This window comes from Anabas testudineus, chromosome 16 (genome assembly GCF_900324465.2).
Source record: "Anabas testudineus chromosome 16, fAnaTes1.2, whole genome shotgun sequence".
Lineage (NCBI taxonomy): Eukaryota > Metazoa > Chordata > Actinopteri > Anabantiformes > Anabantidae > Anabas > Anabas testudineus.
In genome coordinates this window covers 23,107,195-23,134,511 of record NC_046625.1, presented here as the reverse complement: position 1 = coordinate 23,134,511, position 27,317 = coordinate 23,107,195, and the positions used below count along the sequence as shown (strand labels likewise).

The following is a 27,317-nucleotide window of genomic DNA, read 5'->3' as shown; positions in this document are numbered from 1 at the left end:
CTCGCTCTGGATAGATGAATAACCTTGTTTAGGATTTACTGTTAATGGATCGGTGATGAAGAGCTCACAGTGTACATGCTACACTGGTGCACTCACACATTACAATGTTACATAAAAACTATTATGCTTGTGGCAAAAAAATTTAGATACATTAATTAATTGCTTTTAGTTTTGAAGGTAAAAAATGCACTATGAGAATATCAATACCTCATTTCAGCAAAAATTTTGGTTTAGAACACTGGTGCTAACATGACTGCCTGAACCAACCTGAAGAAATATGAGTAAAAGTACACATGACCGAGCAGTTACCTACAGTATATTTGCTACATGTGGTGGAGACGTATGGGAGCTGCAACATCTATCCAATATCCAGCACTCACATAATTTACCCCTAGCAGTCGTATAGTCATTGTATTGAGTACATTATCTGACAATAAGAAAGTGCATGGAGACTTGTTCTACTACTACTTGTAACCTTATTGCCTGATATACTTAACTATCTTATATGTAGATTACTCAATGCATATGCAGTAATTTATCCCATCTTATCTTAATAAGACTGGGAAGGTTGCCTCATGTAGCCTTGGTGCTGGTAGCCTTACTGCCCAGCTACATTAAGCAATAAGGTGGCAATCTTAATACTAATGGTACATTGCAAACAGTTTGCTGCCTCCCGCATAACTGACTTTATATCATTTATGATATGTTCCTTCTATGTGAGCACGAGCCTCAAAATGCAACTCTGAGTCACATCTGAAGTCTTCAAGTCACTAAGACTCGAGTAGGATCAAGACTTTTTGTATATCTGCTTCCAAAGGCTACAACATCTGGTGTGTGTGTGTGTGTGTGTGTTGTTTGTCCCCAAGAAGCACACTGAGATGCATTCAAAAATTACAGACTGTTCTAAATCTTAATATTTCTCCTACAGAAATATTTAAAGCCTTACCAATCTTTGAAAAAATCTTAATATTCATGAGTAATTGTTTGCAAGTTCTAGTCAAGTCGTAATTCTTTTTATGTGGGACTTGAATATGGATCATTTTAGGAAAATGCCTATGGTAAATGTAGAGAACTTGCAAGTGGTAGTCTTCTGATTGGATCCCGTTTCTTTTGCCGCTGAATCACAGAAAGCTACTTCTCCAATAAAAAATTGTGCAGCACCCAGACCTCAAATTACCACTGATACCCCACAGACAAGGTCTTTATTAGATCTGCCCATTTCACAGGATCTAAATAAACCACAGGGGCAAGTCAAGTCATAGCTGTCTTATTTCACTACATACAATGAGTCATAAATTCTGTCTTTGACATTTAAATCTGTGTTTCAGACTTGTTAATTCAAATATTAAATGTATCTGAATTACTGGAAACAGCTAAATAAAAGCCATTAATACTTTTTTGCCTAGGTCTGTGGCTCATGGTCGTCTATTGTATGCTGTGTAGTTGTGACAGAATGTTGCCTTGGAGATAGTATGACTCACTGTTCAAATCCCAGAAGCATTTTTAACAGACGCTTGTGATAAAGTAGCCATATTAATCCTGGTTACTGTGGCTTTTAGGGTATAATAGATTATTAAAGTATTTACATTACAGTACATATTGATTTCAGCCTGTCTATTCCCAGGCACAGCCTTGTACTGTGTTTGTACTGAACATAAATAAAACATAGATTTATTCCACCATCATAAATGTACAGTATTTGCATAATGACTGTTCAGTTCACAGCATTGTGGCTACTTCATGTTTACTGTCAGCTCTTACAATATCTACGGTAATAAACTAAATATACTATATTGTAATTGTTTATTTCTCATTAATTAGCAATTTAAGACTGGAGACTACATGGAGAACATATGCAGTCATTGTATACATATATACTTTTATGAACAGGTTTCTACATCCATTCATCTGTCTTCAGTTACACTTGAGGAAGCAGTTACTGTATCTATAGATGCAGCAAAAAGGGTCAGATGCTTCAGTATCTGTCTTGCAGCAGAGTTCTCTATATAAAATACTTAATAATGATTTTGTCTGCTAATACAAATGCATTTAGTGTAAAGTAAATATATCCTTCATTGTAAAATGAAGGATATATTTAAAAGTCTGATTCTGGAATGAAATACAGATACTTTATAATGTTCATGTGCAGAGTTGGTGTTGAAATCTAGCTGCATTCTACCTGAACTATGTTAATATAAGAAATAAATTTTATGCTTAGATATGGTATATGATGATAATACAGTCTAAGCTTTATCACTGCTTCTACTGAACTCACTTCTGTAGCACTTTGTGAAGTGTCATTAAAAGCTAAGGCTTTATTTAAGCTTCTATATTGAATCTACTCAGAGTCTACAACGTCGTCAGCTGGTGTTGCTCTGCAATTACACCGCCAGAGCCTCTGTGACCCTTAGCAGGAAAAGACAGTTAAGATAATAAATGACTGGGTGGGAGACAATGGTGACTGAAACTGAACGTATTGTGATATAGTTAGTGTAGATGTTAAACAGCGGTTACTGTTACAGAGTCTTATGGTCTGTAGAATCCGCTCTAACTCCAAGGGTGTCACATGCTGTCACTTCCTTTGGTGTCTCATTATGATGCTAATGATACCCCTTACCGTCTGTATAAGACGCATGGTGATGCTAGATGATTGTTTGAGACACTATCTTGAGACAAGACTTCCAGGAAGTACTTATTTTATGTTTTAACATAAACTAGCCATGAAGGTTTTGTGCCTAATCCTAACTCAATTGTCTTTGTGCAAATAGTCACAAAGCATGATCTTTCCACCCTGTACATGAAGGTTTATAAATGTTGTCATGACAAGAGGCCTGACAGGCAGCTGCCATCACATTCATGGCATCATGTAGTGACAGCAAATAGTGACACTTCCTGAGGGTAGCTGTGTCATTTTGCTTCAGAGTGGACCAAACCCAGTTGTTCTTGTCTGTATTGCAACAATGTTTAGTTACACTTTTGGGAAGGCTCATATCACGTCATACTAGGATCCAGCATAGATTCAATTGGGAAGCATACATCAAGCTTTAGTAAACAGAACCATTTTTTGCTAACATGACGAAGAAACTGAGCATTTATGACAATACTTGTATCTAAAGAGAAAATATGGAACCCAAAACCCAAAGTGCGTATAAAAAGGGAGACATCTCATAATTTAATTCAAGATTTAGTTATTGTCAATGGTGCGAAGTATTTCTCAGATGGTGAAAGTCATATTATCAGCAACTATTCAGTGTCACAATGTTTGCTGGGAAGCTTCAACCAAACAAATGTGTCAAAAAAGATTACGTCTAAGCTCACTGCAACAGTAGCAGTAGTAGTTGTTCTTAAAGAGAATGGAATTTGCTGAGTGAAAATGGAAAGAAGTGGGGGGAGTGTTGGTGAATGTAGCTGTTAAAGATATGGCTCATGCAGCAGAGCAAACCCTTCCAACACATGTGTTTGTGATCCAACTCTGTGCTACAACCAGCCCTGAAAACTTTTTTTGTATTGCTCTTGGTGTTTCCCTTCCCCTGCGAGTGTCAGAATTAACATATTTCAGTAGTTTTAGACCGTGTTAGATTACAATAGAAAAAAGTGTCTGGAGTTTCTCTTGAGGTCATTTGAGATGGTGGTTAAAGTCTAGCTTGGATCCATGGTGACAGCAGAATTCCTCACGTTTCTTATCTCGATGTCGCCATTGGGCCTATGTGAATAAATGCAAAGAAACCAACCCTTATCTTACTGCATATGGTATAGGACTGTAATTACAGTATGAATTTCCACAAACTGGCAAACTTTGGATATTATGATTAAAATAAATATATTTAGCATATATTTTGTTTATTTTTTAGCATGTATTTATGTATTGGTCTTTGCCATGAGAGTGCCTTTTTATAGCATGTGATTGTGGTAAGAAATTCTGCTATCATTGTTTTAAATATAACTAAAAAGGCAAAGGTGTCTTACCTTTTCAAGTTGTGCATTCTGTTTGGATTTGTAGAGGAACTCTCCCACAGCCACAAACACAGAGAGGACTAGTCCAGCAGCTAGGACAATGAAGATCCCACCAATGTTCTGCACCCCCAGGGCACTGGCCTCCTTACTCTCCTCCTCTGGACAGCCGTTTCCTCTCCACCACTTCTCTTTCATCATGTGCAGCTTTCCTTCCTCCTGAAGCTGCAGGATGGCAATAGTGATCTTATCTCTGTATGGAGAGCCTGAAGGACCAAACACATTATGTCAGCTGAGCAACAAACATAACTAAATCACTGTCTTCAGCTTCTCTGTAAGTGGAGAACACAGACATAGCCACCTTTCATGAGTAATGACTTTGCCGTACAGTACTTAAAGTAAATGTGTAAATTATATAAACCTCACATTTCAGCCTACTCAACTAAACAAGAAAATTGAGGGCCAAATCAAAATATGTTCACAATATATATATATATATATATATATATATATATATATATATATATATATATATATATATATATGTATGTATTGCGGTAGTGTGATTGGTAATGTTAAATGTTTAGTCACTCATTGTTTTACATAGAGTAGAATTCAGTCAAAAATAATATTCATGATATTATACTGTATGTGCTCTATACAGAAATTCACCCCACATGCTCTAACTTCCTCCATGGAGAGATGGAGTGCGGCAGGAGGATTGTGAATAGATGGATTTTGGATCACTACACAGTAGACTAATCTGTTTCACAAGGGTAAAATTATTGCCATGCACCAAGCAAAGAAAACAGCTAAGGACATTGCTGAAACTACCAAAATTGGGTCAACTGTCCAATGGAAGAAGGTCATGTGGTCTGTTGAGTCCAGATTTACCCTGTTCCAGAGTGTTGGGTGAATCAGGGTAAAAAGAGAGGCGGTGAAGTGATGCACCCATCATGTCTAGTGTCTACCGTACAAGCCTGCGGGGGAAGTGCTATAATCTGGGGTTGCTGTAGTTGACAATGATAACCTGTTCAGAAGACAATTTGCTAACTTGATGTACTGTGCATCTAAAAAAAAATTGTGCTCTAAGCAGTTACTTTTCTGGCACCTTGTAACTGGACATGTTACTAGTCAAATGCACATTGGGCAGTATCACACAGGTTCAAACAGAAACACATGTTCCATCCTGGAACAAACATCTTAAAAAAAACATGTACTGGCTGTAGCATTGTTGTCTGAGAAGCTAGTTCCACTTAGCATGTATTTAATGTCTGATGACATGGAATAGTCATTTTATTGTTTAGTTTAGTAAAATATTACATGTTATTTCTTAAATACATACATATACATACATATCATCATACCATTACAACTGTAATCTGTAACTGATAAAAAAAAAAAACAAAACCAAACAAAAGAAAAAAAAAATCACAAGGTAACACAGTTATTGCTGAATAATTTGTTGAACCATTTTTAGCACCAATTACAGCATCAAATTTATTTGAGCATGATGCCACAGGCTTGCAAACCTTTTTTTAAGCAGTTACTCCCATTCTTCTTAGCAGTACCTCTCAAGCTCCATCAGGTTGGATGGGGAGCATTGGTGCAAAGCCATTTCTAAATCTCTTCAGAGATGTTCAATCGGGTTAAATCCGGGCTCTGGCTGGACCACTCTAGGACATTACAGAGCTGTCACGTAGCCACTCCTTTGTTATCTTGGCAATGTTTATATAGTTGTTGTCTTTTTGAAACATAAGGACAACAGCGCTCTGAAACAGGTTTTTAGCTTTGTCAATTGCTGCATTCATCTTTCCCTCAATCATGACTAGTCTCTCAGTTACTGCAGCTGGAAAATGCTGCGACCATTATGCTTCACTGGAGGGATGGTGTTGACCAGGTGGTGAGCAGTGCCTGGTTTCCTCCAGACATGACACTTGGCATTCAGCCCAAAGAGTTCAATCTGTGTTTCATCAGACCAGAGAATCTTGTTTATTGTGGTATGAGAATCCTTCAGGTGCATTTTGGCAAATTTTTACTGAGGAGTGGTTTTCATTTATAAGCCTGATTGGTGGAGTACTGCAGAGATGGTTGTACTTCTGGAACGTTCTCCTCTCTTCACAGAGAAATGCTGGTGCTTTCAGATTGCCCATCTGACTAAGGCCCTTCTCTCTCAGTTTGGCCGGGTAGCCAGCTCTAGGAAGAGTCCTGGTGTTTCCAAACTGGATGATGGGGGCCACTTTGCTTACTGGAACCTTTAATGTTGCAGAAGTGTTCTTTTGCACCCTTCCCCCAGATCTGTGCCTTGATACAATCCTATCTCAGAGTTCCCTGACTGTCATCCTGTAGGATCCTAAATTAACAGATGTTTGCCTCTAAATCATGTCCATTCAACTTATTTATAGAAACATTTCAAGGCTGATCAGTGGAAAAAGGATGCACCAGAGCTCAATTTTGAGTGTCATGGCAAAGGCTGTGGATAATTATGTAGATGTGATTTTTTTTTTTAAATGAGATTGTAAAGATTTCCAATAATAATAATAATTAATGTAAAGCCATGTAATACATTTTGGAATAAAGCTGCAACAAAATGTGGATACTTTCTGAATGCACTGTACAAAATGTCTGAGAACATGCACTGTCCTTAACTAATAATCGTAATCAGAATGAATGTATGTTTGTTTGTGCAAAATGTTTTTTTTAATATTTCCAGTTCTAATTCAGATTCACATAACTCTTATAGCTATTATATGCTCATCAAATATATATGGCCTATATTTAACAATATCACACAAAAAGGAGTGCTGTTGTAGTGTAAATCTGCTGTGATGAAGTTGGTGGGCAAACTTTAAACATCTAAAACATTTAAGATTTACTAAATTGTTGAATGGATTGCTGAAATTTGAAATTTGATACAGCCATTCATGTCCCCCAGTATGTTGGTTTATAAAACCAACATACTGGGGGACATGTTGGTTTATAAAACCAACATACTGGGATTTAGGATTACTAATGCAACAACACATCTTCAGTAGGGGAAAACTAACCTGTCTCATGACGGTCTGGTTTATGAAACCAACATACATGTTCAGATTTCAACATTTTCGACCAATCTCACCTGTATATGTTTGCTATTTTGTGTTTCTTAGTGCTGTTTTCTCTATTCAATGTCCTCCTGATGTCCTTACCTACGGTTACATTTGTTCAACCAGTCTACTTTGCTGAGACCCGATTATATTTCAGTAATCATTTAGTACATTCCAGTCTACATTCCACTTAATTTTATTGAGTGCAACGTTATAACGTTGTAAAATAATAATGCTAATGTCTAGCATTACCATTTCACTGTCCCCATGGGCCCAACATCACAAAAGTAATAAACCTAAAATGCATATGTGGGGCTCATATTTGCACTTATTCGACCTGTATAGTTGTCTAATTAAAACCAGTTGTGCTAATGTCTTTATTGTGAGTTCCTTCCCTGGTTTATTAAGCTAACATCCCCAAAGTGAGCCCCTAAAGTTCCCTTCTGCCAATGTGAGATGTCTGCAGAGCACCCAATAAATTATCTGCTTTCTTCTGTTTTTGCAGCAACCACTTAACTCCTTTTCTCTCCTTCACAATTCCGCCCATTGCATTTACACTGCACACAAATTAATTAATGAATGCAGCTTTAATTATTTAACAAAACCTAATAATACCTAATAAAGGGGGGAAATACATGTTTAAATTAGAAGACATCAGAGATGTAATCTCTGATTAGTATGCAGAATTGGTTTAGCAACAGTATTCTGTGGTGGTCTCAAAAGACCCTAAAGAGTGACAATAATGAGCTACGCTCCCCTGCTGTAACTGAGCTTTGAGCTGCAGCCCTCAGCATCATGATGGCATGGTCATGGTCACAAAGCCACACTCACACTTCTTAACAGCTCTTGTGTTCTTCATCTCTGCCCAAGGGCCTCTGGTATGTGCCTTTTTATTTAAGAGAATGCTGGCCAGCATGTTTCAAAAAGCATCTATCACTGTGTTGATGGCAAATGTGAACTCCTTGTTATTCATTGCCATCCACAGCAGATACCTTCAACTCTAGAGTGTAACAACAAGCCAATGTGTGTCAGATAATTCACTCGCTACAACAAAGAAACAGACAACCTTGAAACCAAGCCAGCTCTGCCTGATCATAGCAAATGGAAAAAACCTCGGCTGTGATATTGTGTGCAAAACGAACATGAGCACTGTGTCACAGAGTCGAGACTTTGCCTCGTGATTTTTGGCAGGGTGTAGTACCCCACATTCACAGGAGCATGAAGTGGGTGAACAATCTGATGTCTCCTGTCTAAGTTGAAAACAGAGCAACATTGTTTCCTTCGTAATTGGATTACTAATTGGAAATTAAAAATACTGGACAACATCAGAGCCTCCACCAGAAACCAGACGGCATTGTGAGACGGGCATTGGCTGTAATAGAGTACAGCCTTCATACCTAGTTACAAATAACAGGCTCAAAACAAATGCTTTTTAGAGTCACATGGCCTGTGGATCAAAGTGTCACAATGATCAGTCTAACACTTGTGCTGATAGTTCAGAGCAAGAAGCCTCATCAGCTATATTTTAAGTAAATGTGCAGTTGGAACAATTAAATAATTTTTGGAAAAGTACCAATATTTATCTATTAGTGTCAATGCTGTGCACATTTCTCCCTAGCCATTTTTATATATGCACAGAAACCCTAAACTCTTCTAGACGCTACCTGGAGGATCTGTATAAGAGAACACAATATGATTAAGCAGACATTACCCTAAAAGCTCCTTAATACAACCTCTGAGTAATGTCCAATTGAGCCACTGTGAGAATACAAGAGGTAACTGCTCATAAAATACACAGCGAGTAAGTGGGCATGATGATGATACTGCCTTTAAGTTGATCAGCTCAGCAAAACACCAGATAGTATGGTAAATATTTACCATGGATTCTGGAGTTGTATCTTGCTTTTCTCCTTTAGTAAACACATTATTCCTAATCGTGTGACTTTGATTTGCTGTAACACATCAAAGTACCGGTTTCTTGTTATGTCATGTCCTGCCTCCTCCACACTCTACCCAGAGACCATCTCTTGCCAAAACCAAATAGACAATTTTCCCAAGTGAAAATGTGTCTGACACAGACAAGGTCCTATTGTGAGAAAAAGCACAATGCCCAGACCTGATTCTTCAGACACAGTCCAGCGTAGTATGTGAAAATGGCCTTTTTCCCTCTTCCCTAACCCCTATCCACTCAGGATCTCTGTGCTGGATCATAGGCTACGCATGGAGCTTTCTGCTTCTTAATGCCTGGATGTCCAGTTGAGCTGGATCTGACTCTTAGTCCACCAGGATCTTGAGCTTCCTCTAATGTCTCTGTCCTGTCTGTTTGTCCCTTCTCTCAGTGTGGGAATGTTGTGCGTGGTTTCTACTTCTTTAGTGTTTGTGAGTCCTTTGTCAGATCTGCATGGAGGAGCAATGTTAACCAATCAAAACATCACATTTCTATGCAGTTAGAGTGTAATTATGTTTTTGCAGCCATTGTAATTATGTAATGACTATTTTTCAGTGCAACAATGTGCAGGACTATCAAAGGACAGACCTGGGATTGACTGTAGTGTCCTGTATGTGGTTAGGTTTGGGCAAATACATTGAAAAAATGACTATATGAACTGAAAAAATAAAATGAAATAATGGTGATAATAATTAATAATAAAATAATAATAATAAAATAAATAAACATTTTCATAATTAAGGTAACAGACAATGAGTAATGAATGACAAGTGGTGACTCTAAACTGCCTTTAGGTGTGAACATAAGTGTGACTGGTTGTCTGCCCTGTGATAGACAGCTCGTTCAGAATATGCCATATTTTATGCCATGTCAGCTGATATTGGCTCCAGAGCCCAATGACTAACCAACTTGCAGACTCTAGTCTGAGTTCAGACCCACAAAGGTTTCTATCTGAGTTTCGTATTAAGAATTTTATTACATGGTTAGTGGTTAGGTTTAGAACAAGTGAAAACATCTACAAGAAAACAGACTTCAGAAAATCAGAACAGAAAATCTATTCACAAACTCATAGACTCATAGACTTTTAGCCAAACACCCCTGATCTACAGGATAAGCGCTATAGGCAACTGACTGATGGGTAATATGACAAACTACGTACGTACATATTGTTTTATGTTTTATTATATGCTACTTTAAATATTGTTAAAAACAGAATAACAATTTTAGCATTAACTTCTCAAAATTAGCTAAATAAATATCTTCTGTGAAAAAAATAAAAATAAATGTGTGCTGGTGGAAATTACATTTCTATTACATTTTATGTTCAAACTGATTAGGCATCAGATGGCAATGCATAAGGAGAAAAAAAGTTAAGATATCTTGTTAAAGCAGGAATGCAAATGGGATGCTGCACACTGTCGTGCTTTAAGAGACAAGCTGAAGTGTCCTGGAAGTGATCAATCAAACCTCACTGAGACTGAAAATCTAGTGAGAATTTGACAGCTGGATGGAAAATGTGTTGTTGTCCTTGTGCTAAATAGAATATGTTAATTTGTGAGCTGAAAACAGGCATCTACACATTTGCCTTTAAAAGAGGCGTTTAATCCTTCAATACAGGCAAGAGTGGAGAGTGAGAATGGAGAGTGAAGTGATATGTCATCATTAATCCAGAATAAGATACAGTGGCAACGGTCGGGGCTCTGACTTGGCCCCTCCAAAAGGTGAATCTTGATTTTTAAGCCATTCTGATTTTTAAGCCATTTCCACATTATGCTGAAGCTTCCCCACAGTCATTGCAAGCTGGCCAGGCCCTGATGTACCAAAGCAGGCCCAAAACAAGATGTTTCCTCCACCATACTTTACAATTAGGATTATGGTTTTCATGATAATACTGTATGCAGTGCCCTTAATGTAGTGCTGTGTGTTCTTTCCAAATAGTTCAATATAGTTTCAAAACATGAATGTGCTCTTTTGCAAACGTCAGGCTACTGTAAACTCATGAACACTGATGTTAGTCAGTTCCAATGATGCCTTCAAATCTCTGGCTGTCACTCTGGGTTGCTTCTTCACCTCATGAATGAGTGTTTGTTGTGATCTTAGGGTCATTTTGACTGGCCGTCCACTTCTTCTTTACTATGTAAATCAACAATTCTTGATCGTAGATTCTCTGAAACCTCCTTTTGGTGAGGCATGGCTCACAGAAGGATTTCTTTTTGTGCAGCGCAAATTAAAAAAAGTTTAAATGTTTTTGGCAAAGTACTAGTCCACACCTCCAAACTAATTTTCTTAAACTTATGTTAACATCTGACTCCAATATTCTTTTTTGAGGTCATTATTCAAATGGTTCACATAGTTTTTCCAGTTGTACTGTGAGTTTTTTATTGTTTCTCAATAAAGACATGGAAGATTTTTTTTGTTATTACTTTAGGCACATTGTATTATATAATACTCTTGACTTAGATGAAGATCAGATCACATTCTATGACAAATAATGCAGGAAACAATGAAATTCCAAAAGGTTTACATACTTTGTCTTGCCACTGTATAAAGCAGAGTAAGAGTACATGAAACATGAAACATGAAACAGTGCCAGAACAGGTTCTTTCTCTTTTCTCTGCATTTGATTTGCATGTTAAAACAAGGACGCAACATGAAGGGCAGCATAGAAATATGTGTAAATATAAAAAATATTTTTGGATTTATAAAAATTGTACATAGATCTTGAATTAGCTTAGTACTCACAACAAGTTTGTCTGTCCAGTGAACTATAAGTGCTCACATCACGGAATGAATGTAGAGCCACATGGTAATCACTGTAATTGTCAGGGAATCGTTGTGATCAAATAAGCTACGAGAAGAGACCCAAACGAGATCTAATTCTATTAAAAAGATGCTGGAGAAGCACACGGTTTTCAGAATCAAGTGAGTGTCACATTTCTGATCTTGTCAGTGAACTCATTATCTGCTCTTGGTCACATTCATTAAGATTTTAAAATAAAGGGAGAGTGTTCAGATCGTTACCATTATTAAATATTATAGTTACTGGGGGGTATACCTAGGGCCCATGGTGTAAATACATTACCCATAAAAGTATTTTTATAAATAATGAAATAACTAAAGACCCTTGATGTATGAATGTGCACACCAATACAGCAATAATAAATGATTTCAATTTCAATTAATTGATAAAAAATGTGTGACTCTTATTTATGTCTCTGCAACTTTTCCATTCTTTATGAGCTCTGGCTAGTATTCTTTCTTTCTTTATCACTTATATCCTACTGTGCTTGGAAGGTGGAGGATTAAGGGTTGGGGGTTAGGGCGGCTATGTCACCACAGTTCACAGCTTTAGAGATTTCCTATCTCACACACAACCCTTTTTGTGAGGTGAATCTAAACAGCCTGACTGAAGACCGGAAGCACAGCAGCCTGCCGACAAGCAGCACAGACAATTCTCCTTGTGTGACTAATGGAGCCTAATGAAGCAAAATGAAGATTGATAGTGATCAAGGAGAGAGACAAAGAGAAAAGGGGCCCTTCTCTGACTGGCCTCACAAGCTTACAGGGAGGGCAGAGGAGGAGACAGCAGCTGTGCAAGCTGCCTGTGCACTATGAGTAAATGAAACCTGTGATGGTAGTACAGCCAGTGACTCAATTTAATCACCTGTTGACAAAGTGTGTGTGTGTGTGTGTGTGTGTGTGTGTATGTTCAGTTATAACCAGAAATTATTTTATGCCATTTTCTTGTTTCTGTACAAGAACATGCTTTGTATCTGGTTTATCATCACCAATTGCAATTTTACATTCTTGTATGAATACCGTCACAGAAAAATGTCCATACTTTCTTTAAACCTCAAAATCAACAAATATGCAAATATGTATAAATATGTCTCATCTGCAGTACGACTGCACTTAAACTTACCTTATTTTATTGGATTACCAATATAACTATGTCCCTGGTAACCAGTTTACATAGATTTCTTCCAATTTCCACAAAAGCACCACCCCTGGCATTACATTTGGATGTGCAGTACTTTGAGTCATTTTTGACTTGTCATGGTGGATATGTGACTATCTTTCTTTAGCAGTTCTCAAAATTGGCAGAGGTTCTTTCATTTTTGAGGCACATCTGAATAGTGCTCATTTGAATAGACATTTGGAGAGAGTTATTTTGCTTTCTGTAGCACTGCCTGCTTGTCCTCATACCTGAGAAACTGATCGCTGTAAAACTTATACTCGTGGTCTCCACTCCTGGCTGAGTTATAAGCAAGTCAGACGGCAGCAGGACCTTTTACTGCAGAATAACTCCCCAGTTTACATCAAAGTGTCTAATTTTCTAACCTTGAAAATCCAAAGGAATGTTTATTTTCAATTAGTGATGATTGTAATTTCAGTGTCAATGAATATTTCTATCCCATGCACGCACATCCAAGCAGTGTGCCTCACTCTCCAATTCCATCTTCTGTTCACTCAATCAGGGACCTCCCTCCTTCTCCTGGGGGTTAGTAACTCATTTCAGTAGGTTGGATCTACTCTAGATCTTTGCAAACAGTAGTGGGTTTTCCTGTCTTTCTCCTGTTTGTTACTGTCCTGTATATCCCAATGTGTATGTTTGTCCTTTTGTTTTAAATGTGTGAATGATGTGTCATTGGTTCTGTCTTTTGTGTGTTTACATAAACTGCCCTCTTTTCAAGAAGTGAAGGTGGTATGGGTCCATTCCTGTCTTCTACCGCCACCTGGAAGTTGCTTAAGATCCTCCCTGATCATTTTCTGAATTTATGTTTATAGTCTATAAGACTGTCTTTCTGATTGTCATAACTATAAATCTACTGTGACTGCTGTGTTCAGTAGACAGAACATCTACAGTTCAGTGTGCTCCAATCTTTCAGCCTTTAAAGATCTATTTTTCGCCTGTCTGCCCTGAGATCTCTCCACCCTTGGCTCTTCTTAAGGCTATTTTTCTCCCTAAAGGCTTTTTTGGAGGGGAGTTTTCCCTTTCAGATTAGATTATATTCCCTGGAAGTAATTTTGTGATTGTATTGGTGAAGCTTCTCCACCATTTCAGGTGAAGTTATCTAGAAGCTGAGTGATGGCAACTGAACTTCCTTCTTGTTAAGTTGAAATGTTGTACTACTAATCCAAGTAGCTTCTTCAGTCTGAGAAAACGTGGTTGGACACCTGCGTTTTGGCTTATTTAAATGGGATTTAATTTAAAATTCACACGGGAAACTACTGAGCAACAGGTTCTTATTTGACTCAGGAATGTCAGGCACCACTGTGTTATCAATCTTGCATTAGCCTTCTAAATAGCTGGCTGTAGTATCCAACTTCACCCAACCCCTTCTGAACAGAGACATTATCACTTGTGTAAATGTTTCTAGTTGCAGTATTAGTCTAGACTGGTTAAAAGGTTGAACTACACACTAGCATATGTTTTGTGTTATGCTGTAACACTGGGTGACATGCAGTTCTCTCTTACTGTGTGAATGAAGCCCCAAACCACAGCAACATTATTTGCAATGATTTGATAGTTTCTTCTGTATTTAGTTTATTGTATATGTCATTTTAAAACCTTATTTGACAAAAGGAATAATAAATAAAAATGTACTAACATATTACATGCTAGTACATGTTATGTTTTTCTTAAATATGTAATACAAAATAGAAGATAGTGATGTTTATGCAAGGTGCGGCACATCCAGAGTGTGCAGGACACAACACAATACTTAGGCTATAAAAAAATTGTGTTGTGTTTACTACAAATGGAGGCAATGACAGCCAAAAAGTCACTAACATCCGCACTCGCTCAGTAAATTACCTTCTCTGACTGGTGACGAAGGGAGTGTCTCACTAAAAAACCTTTAAAAGGGATTATCTCAGCACTACAGTCAGTGCTGTTCTTTGAGTCTGTGTCACAGGAGGCTTCCACAGCACTTCTCTACTAAAAACCATTTGAAAATTATAATAATGAAAAATAAATAAATAATTAAATAAATAAATGAAATTAACTTTGTTTACATTGAAATCCTCCCTGTCTTACTGCTGGGCCTCTTGACAGATGGCACTACCTTCAGAGCAGGCTGCTCTGAGGACAGGAACTATACTGTAGTTCAAGAGAAAGAAAAATTCCTTTAATTCAAATACTCAAACCAGTAGCTGTGCAATGCACAGGTTCAACATCTTGTTTAAAAACACTTCAAAGTTTGGACAGTAAGAACCTGGCAATTAATGGACAGCCCAATGAGGCATGGCAAAATGTTTGTAAAATGGATACTGCACTCCTGGGAAATCAAATACATAAAACTTTAAAAGAATGGGTGTTTTGGGCATTTACAAAAAAAAGTAGTAAGTCTCTCCCAATCATACAACATATGACATATGAAAGGTTGCAGTGTCTTAGTAGAGTTTAGAAGCACCATAGCAAATGCACCACAGCTGGGAGATGAACTAAACTGAAAAACGCATGCAGTTCAAGCCCAAGAAAGAATTGCTAGCATACAATTTCTTTTGAAACCTTGCAGTTTAGACAGTATGTGTTAAAAGAGCTAGATATCACACGCTCCTCTGTCAAAAGAAAAAAGAAAAAGAGACTAGTGTGATGTAGTACTTTGAAACTGAATTTGTGCTGACACACAGAGCCTGAAGGACAAAGATGTGTAACTGTCCAAATACTTACCATCTGGACCATATGTGGCAAATGGCCCAGCTATAAGGGAATACAGACTGCAAATGGTAAACGGTACTTAAAGAATAGGATTAGTAATACCTTGTTATGACTGCATGGCATTGGGCCACAAGAGAGTAATGATGCTTACGTCCCTTTTTTTTGTATAAACAACAAATGTTGTTGTCTGTACATGTATATTACAAATAAATGTGTATGTGACAGAAAGCAGTAAACTATGTGTAATGCACATTTTATGCTTTAGTAAAGTATGCAGTCACCTAGAAAAATGCATACCCCCACACACACAAACAGTAGCATACCGTCAAAAGGAGCACATCAGTCAGGAAATGCAATCACCCAAAGCAAATATAGCCTACCTCCACTGTTTTCACACACAGCTAAACAGTCGCTCAAATTACCGTCTATGGCTGACCAGCAGAGCATACACAAACAAGAGCAAATGACCTTGCCACCACTCAGTTTCCTAGAGGACATTTCCCTGATTTGTCTGGAGGATACAGCGACTGAATATCATCTGTCCTCCACACAGGGAGATTTCTGATGCAGATGCAGGTCATTGTTGGGTTAGCTAATAAACTACCGATGACACTTCTCCAATCAAATTGTTTTTGGATCAAATCCAAGTTCAAGTCCTTAAAAATGTGTTACATGTTGATATCAACTCCAATTGGATACTCCAACTGTGTACCCTTCTTTTAAAGAAAGAATAACCCACAATGGTCACTGAAATAACTTTTAAGCATTAACTATGTATGTTTGATTATTTTCTGTCATGTCTTTAATGTTGATGCTAGATCAAAACCTGAGCTTCCTGACTTTTAATAAATTAAGGAGATGAAACAGTCTATCAGCCTTTGTTTTGTGTGCTACATTCATGAGCAGTGTAGAACCTACACTAGGTGATCCATATATGGAGATGGAAAAAATTGTTGGTGCACTTCCATTAAAGAAAGAAAAACCCACAATGTTCACAGAAATAACTTGAAACTGACAAAATAATAATACATGAAAACTACTAAAATATAACTATAGCTTTTGAGCTGAGGTTCAACAGAAGCATTTTAACAACAAACTAAACTGGTTTGGACAAAAATGACAGTATGTCTAAAAAAGATTCAATAATTTGACCATAAGAACATGTTAAACTAAAGTGTGTCCTATAATTAGCATCACAGGTGTCTTCCAATCAGTTAGTCTGCCTTTTTAAAGAGGGAAGAGTGGTCACTGTGCTTTTTGGTATCATAGGGTGTACCACACTAAACGTTGACCAGAGAAAGCTAAGGATGATGACAAAGAGACAGATAATACGAATGGTAACTAAATAACCCAGAACAAGTTCCAAAGAGATTACACGTGAACTCCAAGGTCAAGGTACATCAGTGTCAGATCGCACCATCAGTCACTATTTGAGCCAAAGTGGACTTGACAGAAGATATGCGGGAAAGACTCCATTGGTGAATGCAAATCGTAAAAAAAGCAAGACTTTGCCAGAATTTGCCAAATGCATATTAACAAGCCACATGTGCCTTGGACAAAACTGGAAACAAATCACATCAGCTCTATGTTTACGGATGAAAAAATGAAGTATACAAATAACAGAAAACTATATCTACTGTGGAACATACGGGAGGCTTGGTTATATTCTGGGGATGCTTTGCTGTACCTGGCACAGGGTGTCTTAAATCTGTGCAGAGTACAATGAAATCTCAAGACTACCAAGGCATTGTGGAGCTGAACATGCTGCCCATTGTCAGAATGCTTGGTCTCAGTCGCAGGTCATGTGTTCTACAACAAAAAGACCAAAAAATGGCTAAAAACAAAACGCTGGACAATTCTGAAGAATTAAGGGAAGGATAGGTGACATTCGGTCTTAATGTTTGTTTGTTTGTTTGTTTGTTCATGTTTATTTGTTTTACTTTTACTTTAGTTTTTTTTGTCAGTTTTTGATTTATTTAAACATCTTTCAAGGATTTATGTTTGCTTGTTATATTTGGTTTCAGAAACTTGTTTTAGAAATACTTTCTACTACTAATTTTGTTTTACTTAGATAGATGTAGATGTTCATGTTTAACATAGGATTAAATGTGTATCCCTGTTCTCTGTCTGTTCAGGCTAGCCTTTGTCTTCATGTGTGTCACTGTGTTACACCAGTTAGTGGTGGAGAAATTGAAGCTTTCTAAAGCACTGAAACAATATAGTTCAGTGAAATAATACTTGACCAGTGAAATCAAATACTTGACCATTTAAATAGCTGAAATAAACCTGAGACCGTGAAACATTGAAAAAAGATATAGAGATTTTGATCAATACATTCTGTATTATGACATCAGGTCCCTTTAAAATAGACTGTACTGTTCTAAATAAGCAAATTTAAAAACACATCTGATGTTTCAAACAAGTTTGAAACCTCTTTCAATAACAGTGTCACATAATATTGGTCATTTGATTTTTCGAGTTGTGAAGTGAGGTATCAAAACAACTTGTCATATTACTGTACATCTGCTTTTAAAGGTAAATACTGTGTCTAACCATGTGTCCAACCATCTTTGAGCTGAACATTACTAGTAGTTAGTTCAGTTATTATTTGTTAATAGTTAATATTTGGCTCAGTATTGAGAGGTTTAATCTCAGAATATAGGGTTATAGGATCCTAATTTCAAACTATTTTTGAGTTTAGTTCTTTCTAGGTTTTTATTTTCAAGTCCTTAATGTTAATAAATTATGTAGTTTGTTTCTTGCTTTCTGCATTAGGTTTTCTTGGGCCTCATTGCTTGGTCCTTGACAAAATCCTATTAAAAAAAAAAAACAATTCAACTCAACTTCATTATCAGGTACTGTGTGTGTAAGCATGCTATCTTAGTTGTCTATGTCATTGTTGTCCAAACTATTTAAAACACTGCCAAGACAAGTGCACTGCAACATGTTTCTTCATTGCAATGAATACAAACACCATAGTCCATTTTAAGTAGACAACTCACACACCAGTCTTAGACTTCTTCCTGTTTGAGCAACATTTGCTAAAGATGACCATGCCCAACGGTTTAGAAAATTATTAAGCCTTTTAAAAAAGTTATTGTAAAATATTGTATGCCTACAGCAGGAAACAATAGGGTCAAAGATGAGTGCCATTGAACGACTACTAAAGTCAGCAAGTACAGAGATACTGACAAATTGTTGGCTTTTGGTGTTTGCATAGAGTAATATCCATGCAGCAAACAATATAATAGTTACGTATTAAACTGTGGTTCAAGCCTAATATTTTCCAAACAGTCACCTTGCTTTTAAAAAACTATTCAATTCAATTCAGTTTTATTTGTATAGTGCCAATTTACAACAGAAGTTATCTCAAGGCACTTTACAGTGTAAGGTTTAAGACCTTACAGAAAATATTTATACAAAAAATTAAAGAGAAAACCCAACAATCCCATTTGAGCAAGCTTTAGGCAACAGTGGAGAGGAAAAACCCCCTTTAGAGGAAGAAACCTCCAGCAGAACCAGGCTCATAGTGGGCGGCCATCTGCCTCGACCGGTTGGGGTGAGTGGAAAGAGAAGAGAGAAAGAAAAATATGACCAAATAAACATATAGTAGAATACAACAGCTAGAGATCAGCTTTTTGCATCAGGGCATTATGTTAAGTTGTCGTCCGGTGGGAATACCACAGCAACTAAACTATTTCTCATTTCTCTCACTGCATTTGAAACAGGATTGTGGGAATCTGCTGTGGAGTCTTGTAATCAAATGTTGCACCTTCATTCATAATGTCAAATATGCCATGCATACCAACAATATTCACAATTTTGTGTTAGCCTTTTTCTCTCATGCTGTCTACTGCCTGCTGGATGTAGCCCCAGAATTTTACCAGCTAATCATCTCCCCACATGGGATATAGTATAGTGTAACCCTAACCCTATAGTGTAAACACTAAACTACAGTACCATTTTAACTAAATGTTTCAGTGCTGGTTATATGTGGGGAACAAGATCATAATGTAATTTCAACCTTAACAATAAATAAACTCTCAAATAAATGAACCCTCAAACAGCCCTTGCGAAAACCAGAAAGCAAAGACATTTCCTCAAATGTTCTCACTCCCATGGTATAAAACTAGCCCAGGTCCTCACATTGGACAAGTACACACACAGAAAGACATTGAAGTGTTAGAAAAAGACAAAGCTCCAGGTTTAAATTTATGTTTAGAACAGTTTAGACAGCTCAGTAATGATCATATTGTTTCTTCACAGCAATAAATAATAGTAAAAGCTTTGTGATCGTAATTTTATAATAAAATTTTATCCAGAATGTTCAGGCCTAATTGCAACACATTAATTTTTGGAAACTTATGAAGGGTTTGTACATACCTACATAGATAGGTATTTATACACTACAAGACATGGGGGACAAAAGAGAAACCAGGAATGCTTGCCCCCTCAAGTGAAGAGATCTGGTTGCTATGGTTATGCTTCAGAGGTATTTTGCTGGAGTAGTTTAGTTCCACTTGTCCCCTTACCTAAGGGTAATTGCAAATCAATGCAAAACTGTTTTCAGTGATCACCTTTATCCTATGATGACACATCTCCCAACAATGAAAATTAATCATATGCTAAGGCCTGCACAGTCACCACATCCCAACCCAAATGAATAACAAAAGAAAAATAAATAAAAAAGAAAGAAAGAAACTTCATAAAGATTTCGGTTGGCCTTTTTTTAAAGTTTGCTTGCCTATGCCCTATAACTTTCTCTTATTTGCCTGTGCAATAAGTAGGATATGTTACAAGCATAAGAGCTTGTGTGTTGGTGTATTATAATTGTAGCGTACATACCCATTGGTGTTCCAACCCCATAGGCTTTGGAGTCAATGAGGCCTCCGATTTGGGTAAGGTTGCAGTTGCGCTGTGTGACAAACTCGATGGTTGTAGACTCCATAAGGAATGCGTAGTCTGAGGTAAGCACACGGTGAATGCCTTCCTCAACGCTCTTTACCATCACTGAGTGCCTCCGACTGCTCATGAATTCCCACATCTTATCATAGGTGGAGATCTTTGTTTTCTGTGCAGAGACATGGAATGGAATTGAGAGTAAGAGAAGAAATCCAAAATATTTAGACAGAAACCAACATAAAATTCAATGATGTCTCATTCATTAGTCACAAACACTATACTGTGTTTGGATGAATATGCAGTTCTAGGTTGGAGGTTAATGAAGAATTATTTCAGTCTCAGCAGTTATGATGTTTTGAGCAACTAAAAGAAACAATGACAAGCAGAACACGAATTTACATATTACCAAATGCATAAAACCCCCAAAAGACCTTCAGAATCTTTCGATTGCTTTCCAAGTTTCATTAGGAGAAAAACATCATTTGTTTGAGCAGAACTTGTTTTGCATTTTACATTTGATTCAAAGTCATTATCACTTGTGATTATTATATATATTCAAACAGGTATGCATATTAAACAGCAGCAATAGTAGAATTTGCACAACCACATCTCTGATGTCTGTGCTTCTGTTATCACCAATAGTGAAGCACAGCCATGGTGCTGACAGTACCAGTGTGACTCACTTTCTACACCTGTAATCACTGAGAAAAATCCAAGAGCACATTACTCTCCGGGGGAGCAGATTTGAAGGCATTTTTGAAGCCATTTGAAACCTAATTAAGTCACATCTTCAAGGTCCTGCCCGCCATTATTGTGTGTAATGACTTTTTGTGGCTGGTCGATATTTTAGATCAACTGGGTGATTTGCGGAGTGCCTATCAGAATCTTTCAGAGTCACCCTTGACAAATCAGGCGATTGAGCATGCAAGCTTCAGACTGCTGATAAGGGGAGAGCAGTGGCTGTGAATACACGGAGAGTCAGATAACCATCTACACTCCAAGTCAAGCACAGAGGCATGGTGGGCTTCCTAGAGTCTCCACACAGGGCTCCAGAGCTGATTACACTTAAACCATGTGAGAAAACAATAGATACTCCTAAATAGCTGCTGAAACAAACCCCAAAAATTGTACAAATCCCTTAATAATGGAGAATGCAGAATATGTATAAGAATTAGAATAAGAATGTCATAGCAAGTTTTGTCAATTCATTGCCTGCCTGATACAGTTGTCACTCGTTTGCTTCTGCTGAACAATGTTGTCCTGTTTTTCTTCTTTGCTTCAATGTAACTTTCTTTCAAAAAAACACGCAGATAATCAGACAACCAGCATATTTATAAAGACCAGAAGAACATTCCCATTCAACTGCTCTTGATTGGAGAGGTGTTAGCATGCTAATGCTTGTTAAATAGCACAAAACATCAACAGAGTGCAGAAAATGCCATTATAAAAGTTGTACTAATCAATATTTTGACCTAATGGTGCTGGATTAAATAACCAAAGCTAAAATGTATCTTCAGGGGAACCTGTATGGTGGAGTTAGATGAACACTCTGAAGCTGGGCAGATTGGATATTCACCCATCCATTAATTTTCTTCAGGGGTGCTGGAGCCTATCCTAGCTGTCATCGTGTGAGAGGCAGGGTACACCCTGGCAGGTCACCAGTCCATCACAGGGCTAACATATAGAGACAAACAATCATAAACACTATGGGCAATTAGAAATGACCAATTCACCTAAGATGCATGGATGTTGGATATCTTTAACAAAATTACTGAAAATCTGCTATTTTACTACTCTAGGAGCTATGTAGCCGGGGCCTAAAGCCCCTTGCAGGGGTCTCCCAAGTCAAAAAGGTCCTAGGTGACGGGCCAGACCATGAGCAATTTACAAATCTTTTATGAATAGAGTTGAATCATAAACATGCCCTTTTAGGACATGAAATGTCACCTCGCTGTGGGTAAAGAGCCTGAACTTATGCTGGAGGTTGAGCAGTACCAGCTAGAGTTAGTCAGGCTCACCTCGACTCACAGCTTAGACTCTGGATACCAACTCCTTAAGAAAGGTTGGACCCTCTTCTACTCTGGACTTGCCTACAGTGAGATGGGTCTCTGTCTGGGGACTCCAAGTCCAAGTACAGAGGGGGATTTCAACGCCCTCATGGGCAGTGGCAGTGACACCTGGAAGGGCATGACTGTGAGGTACGTTCTCCCTTATCTGTACCCAAGCTGGGTTTGTTATTGGACTTTGTGATGGTTTCAACTGCCCTTCGACCATTTGTCTTGGGCACTCTAAGGGCAGAGCTGTCAACTGATCACCACCTGGTGGTGATCTCTTCATCTCCCATCTCTTCTGTCACTCTTCTCCTGGTACATTAGATAGTAGCAGTGAAAGTTCTTTTAACTCTAAAGTAATACCAGAAAAATCTCTTATATGAACTGATTAAATTGTTTTTGTTCAAGGTTGTTCAATGTATCTTATGACTGTACAAAACAATATCTTCCTACAGGTACCTTGGCACAAACAAATCCATCCTCTTTACTTCATCTCTGGTTAATAACATTGATGAACAGACTGTTCCTCTAGTAGTCTACCACAAGATTATTGGTTTTGTTAATAATGACCTCCAGTTGATGGTGTCAGTCCTGATGTACACTTTGTGAAAATAGCCTCTAAGTGTAGACAGTGTCATTAAAATGACACATACAATAGAGCTTAGGAATTAAAATTCATTTCTAAGCTCTATTCACAAGGCTATATTTGCAATTGATATTCAGTTGTATTGGTTTGGACACAAAGGCTACTTGTATCCTTCCATAGAAATGCAATTAATTCATATTCTAATGTACTTTATGTTCTAGGCTGTATAACTGTATGTAGTGCAACTGTATTTTTATTTGAGTAAAATTGATTGACTGATTTTAATGAAAAAAATTTTATTGTGTTTTTGTATGCTTTTTGAAAAGGCCTAATCAAAAGAAACCAAGACTAGGGGGGGATGTCACAAAATGTAGTCAGCACCTTTATGAAAAATTCTGTTACACAGATATTACACATTGCACACTGTTTATGTTGCGCAGTCAACACTAAACACAAGTGGCTATAACAGAAAAACCTATTCTGCACACTTCACATTGATTTCCACTCTTTATCTACTACAAGCTTCATTTCACATGAAGAGAAATAAAACCTTGATGATCCTTGCGGGGCTCTTGCGAGAAAGACAAAATGTCCCCTCCAAAACTAATTGAATTTTTTATCACTATGTAGCTTGGCGATAACTATAGTAGAATAAAAATAAATAAATTCCACTCACGGCAGAATATGCCTAAGGTCTTTTTAATCAATCATGTTTATTATGCAAAATGGTTTAGTAGTGTGCTGCCAGAGGTTTTCATGTCATTAACATTTCGGTTACATGATGGCAGATTTGAAAAAGATATTGCAATTTTGCCGAGATGCTGCCAGTTGCATTTTGGTTATTTCTTCCTGTAATAGCAGTGAGATACCACAGAGTTACATGAAAAAACCATTGATACAAATACACCATTTAAAATTATGGCATATAGCCATGCACCTTGTTAATATATGTGTGACTGACCACGTTTATGAAGTTGTCTGCTAATATGTTAAAGGGTTGGTTTTGGTTTAAACATGATGAGAGCAGATGTCATGAAGATTGGCCACATGTTGATTTGACGGCTGTGTTTTCAGTTGACTGACAAGGTAATACAAGGTAATGTTAGGGTGCCTAAAACCTTTCTGGGCTTATATATTTTGTTTATAGGGACATGTCCAGAAAATAAAAAATTGAATTTTAAATTCATGTGCTGGTTTAGGACAGTTTACCGTGTGTTGAGTTTTGCACTCTTCAGGAGTCCCATGTGAAGTTATTATTATATCTTTAAAATATTAGTGTAGATTCAGCGGTGTCTCAGTGGATGGTAAATGTGTCTCTCTTTTCTGTGATTGTGTCTATGTTACAGTATGTTTTTATTTCATTTTAATTAAAACTGCAAGTACATCAACACATTCACACACCAATGGCAGAGCTGCTATGCAGCTGACCTGACTCACCAGGGGCAACTTGGGGTTCAGCATCTTGCCCAAGGACACTTTGGCATGTGACATGGCAGCCGGGAATCAAACCACCAATCCTGTGATTGGCAGACAACTGCTCTACCTATTGAGCCACAGCCACCCCTACCTCTACCTCAACAAACCTGATCATAAATCAGTGAACACGTATATATTCCTATGCAGTGGCAGTGAATCAGGACGACCAGTCCTGATAACTTTGACAAACAGCAGGGCCACAGCAACAGTATGTGCTGACACACCCCCACAAACACACACACTGGAGCCGTTCGCTCAGCTACAATAGAGGTATTCACACAGTATCTTTCTCAAAGGGACATGAATGTTGTGATTGGCAAACCCAAGACACAAACTGAGAGTCTGAGAACAGTTTTCTGTGTTCTCAGCTAATTTCAGGTGAAAGTAGCTACAACCTGCTAGTAATGTTGCTATCGTCAACGTTTGTAGATGATGTAATGCACTAATATCCATTTTAGCGACACCATAATGTAATTCTACAGAGCTAAGGTTGAAACCCTAACAGATACTTCCATTGTAGACACTTCTTTGTCATAGAAGTCATCATGAACATCCATGATTGTGGAACCATAATGTTTTGGTTACACTGAGGAACAAAAGCAGCTTGAGGTTTAGGCCAACAGCCAAATGGTCAAATAGTGTTTGTACATAAAATAAATGTGTTACTCCCAACAAGGACTTGCTCCTTTACTTTCATCATAAGTAATATGACCACTGACAAGGCAGTTTCATGTTTATATGTTTGATGACACAAGTGAATGTTAAAAAATAAATTACTATTAAATGTTGAACTAAGCATTTAAAGTGGAAAAAAAAAAACTGATGGACAAAATGTTTTGGGAAAAATAGTAATTTATCTTTGACTTGCTGATGCATTTATTCATGGCAGGTTGTAAAATATACCAGTTTTTACTTGATCCCTCCAGCCTTCCATACCCTGCCTCTGTTCTCTCCCAGGAATCAGGCACATCATTCCAATAAGCTCTATCTGCTTGATTTAATCACCATGTTGAAGGGACTCCTCCCATCTGTCTTATGCCTAATGCAAAACAATTGAGGCTTGTCTAGCCTGGGGAAATGGTGCTCAGTGGCACAGACATGTAAAAGGTTATAGGCTCTGCCAGACATCATAGCATCACACACATAATGTAAAATCAGCAAAGAGTATTTAATAAAATGTGGTTTTCTTAGTTAACAAGCAACACACAGCAGCACCATGTGTTTGCTTATTAAAGTATTCACTAGCAGCAGTCCATCGGGAATGTTTCTGCTAGGGAGACGCCTGAGACGCTTCAGTGATTCAGAGCCTATCCCATGCAGACATTTACATAATTAGTCACCATCAGAATTGTATTTTACAGCAGAAGTCAATACTTACCCAAACAGTTAGTATTTGGGATTTTTTTTTTTCTAGGTTTAAGTAGTTATTGTAATGCGTTTGCACATCATCTGTGAGTCCGCTGCCCTGCATCAACTATGACTGATGATAAGTCTGATCAGAACACTTACTCCATTATCACAACAGTGTAATTTAAACACATCACACAGGATTTGCAGACAGAATATGTTGGACTCACTGAAGGACAAATGCCCTTTGTGCCTGCCTGGAATGGTTAATGCCCAAACAAAGAATAAGAGCAAAAGGCTACATGTTACCAAAAGAAGCAACGAGTGAGTTGGCAGCTGCTGTAGGTAGAGTGGGTCTGTATTTAAATAAAAGTGCTGTGAGGAAAAAAAAAAAAAAAAAAAAAAAAAAAGACTTCGTCCTGATACCTCACTCTAAATTTTATCTTTAAAACTTCAAGCAAAATCTAACATAAAGTAAAGGCAGCCTGAGTAAACACAAAATCCATGTTTTAAATAATAATTGCATATTTTGAAGCAAAAAGGTGATGGAATACCTATGACCAATGTAAAAGAGGAAACACCTCGTATAACATTTTTGGTTAGAAAATTTGTGTTTACCTTCATAATACGTTGTATTAAACTTTTGTTTTTGAGACAGTAGTCTAATGTATATGAATGAGCACATAAACTCCCATCCAAATATATTGGAACAATGAGGCCATTTCCTGTATTTCTATTGTAGACTGAAAACATTTGGGTTTGGCATCAAAAGATGCATATGACACAAAAGATCAAAATTTCAGCTTTTATTTCTAGGTATTCATATGGAAGGCAGTGTACATGAATTGTTCAGATCAACAGTTACATTTTGCAGTTAGACAGTATCTATTTCAGGATCATAATACTGCAAAATGTCATTTTTATCAACTGTATACTTACTATTTATACCTAATGTATACTTTTTATTTATAGCTAAATCATGTCTTACATAATAATAATTTACATTTTGCCATTTTGCATATATTTGTCTGTTATTGACTTTATTATTTGAAAATTGAAAGTGTTCTAACTTGGTTCTTTTGGCACAAATGTTCACTTGTTATCAAGGACAAACTTATTAGCCTGGTTATCTAGGTTTTTGTGACCTTATATCCATCCATTATGTGCAATTATCATCAGTGCAGTATCTTACAAACTCCTAGAGAAAACTTCATTACATCTGACAGAAACATTTGAAGCATAAATGAACTGTTTAGAATGAGCTCCTGGGACAACCTTCAGGTCAAGATCAAGGTGCATGGATGAG

At 37.4% G+C, this 27,317-nt stretch overlaps 1 protein-coding gene across 3 annotated transcripts in view; it reads right to left on the bottom strand.

Moving 5' to 3' along the window:
• The window catches only part of grik2 (glutamate receptor, ionotropic, kainate 2), a 214,937-nt gene that overhangs the window by 19,280 nt on the left and 168,340 nt on the right, over nt 1-27,317 (bottom strand). Inside the window, exons 14-16 of one of the 3 annotated variants that reach the window (XM_026369948.1) lie at nt 20,495-20,720; nt 3,967-4,217; nt 3,676-3,703 (exon numbers count right to left, since the gene is read on the bottom strand). In XM_026369948.1, coding sequence (XP_026225733.1) covers nt 3,676-3,703; nt 3,967-4,217; nt 20,495-20,720 — 505 coding nt within the window. Of the gene's footprint in view, nt 1-3,297; nt 3,704-3,966; nt 4,218-20,494; nt 20,721-27,317 lie in introns of those variants that run through there. The other 2 variants (XM_026369947.1, XM_026369946.1) reach the window with 2 other exon arrangements.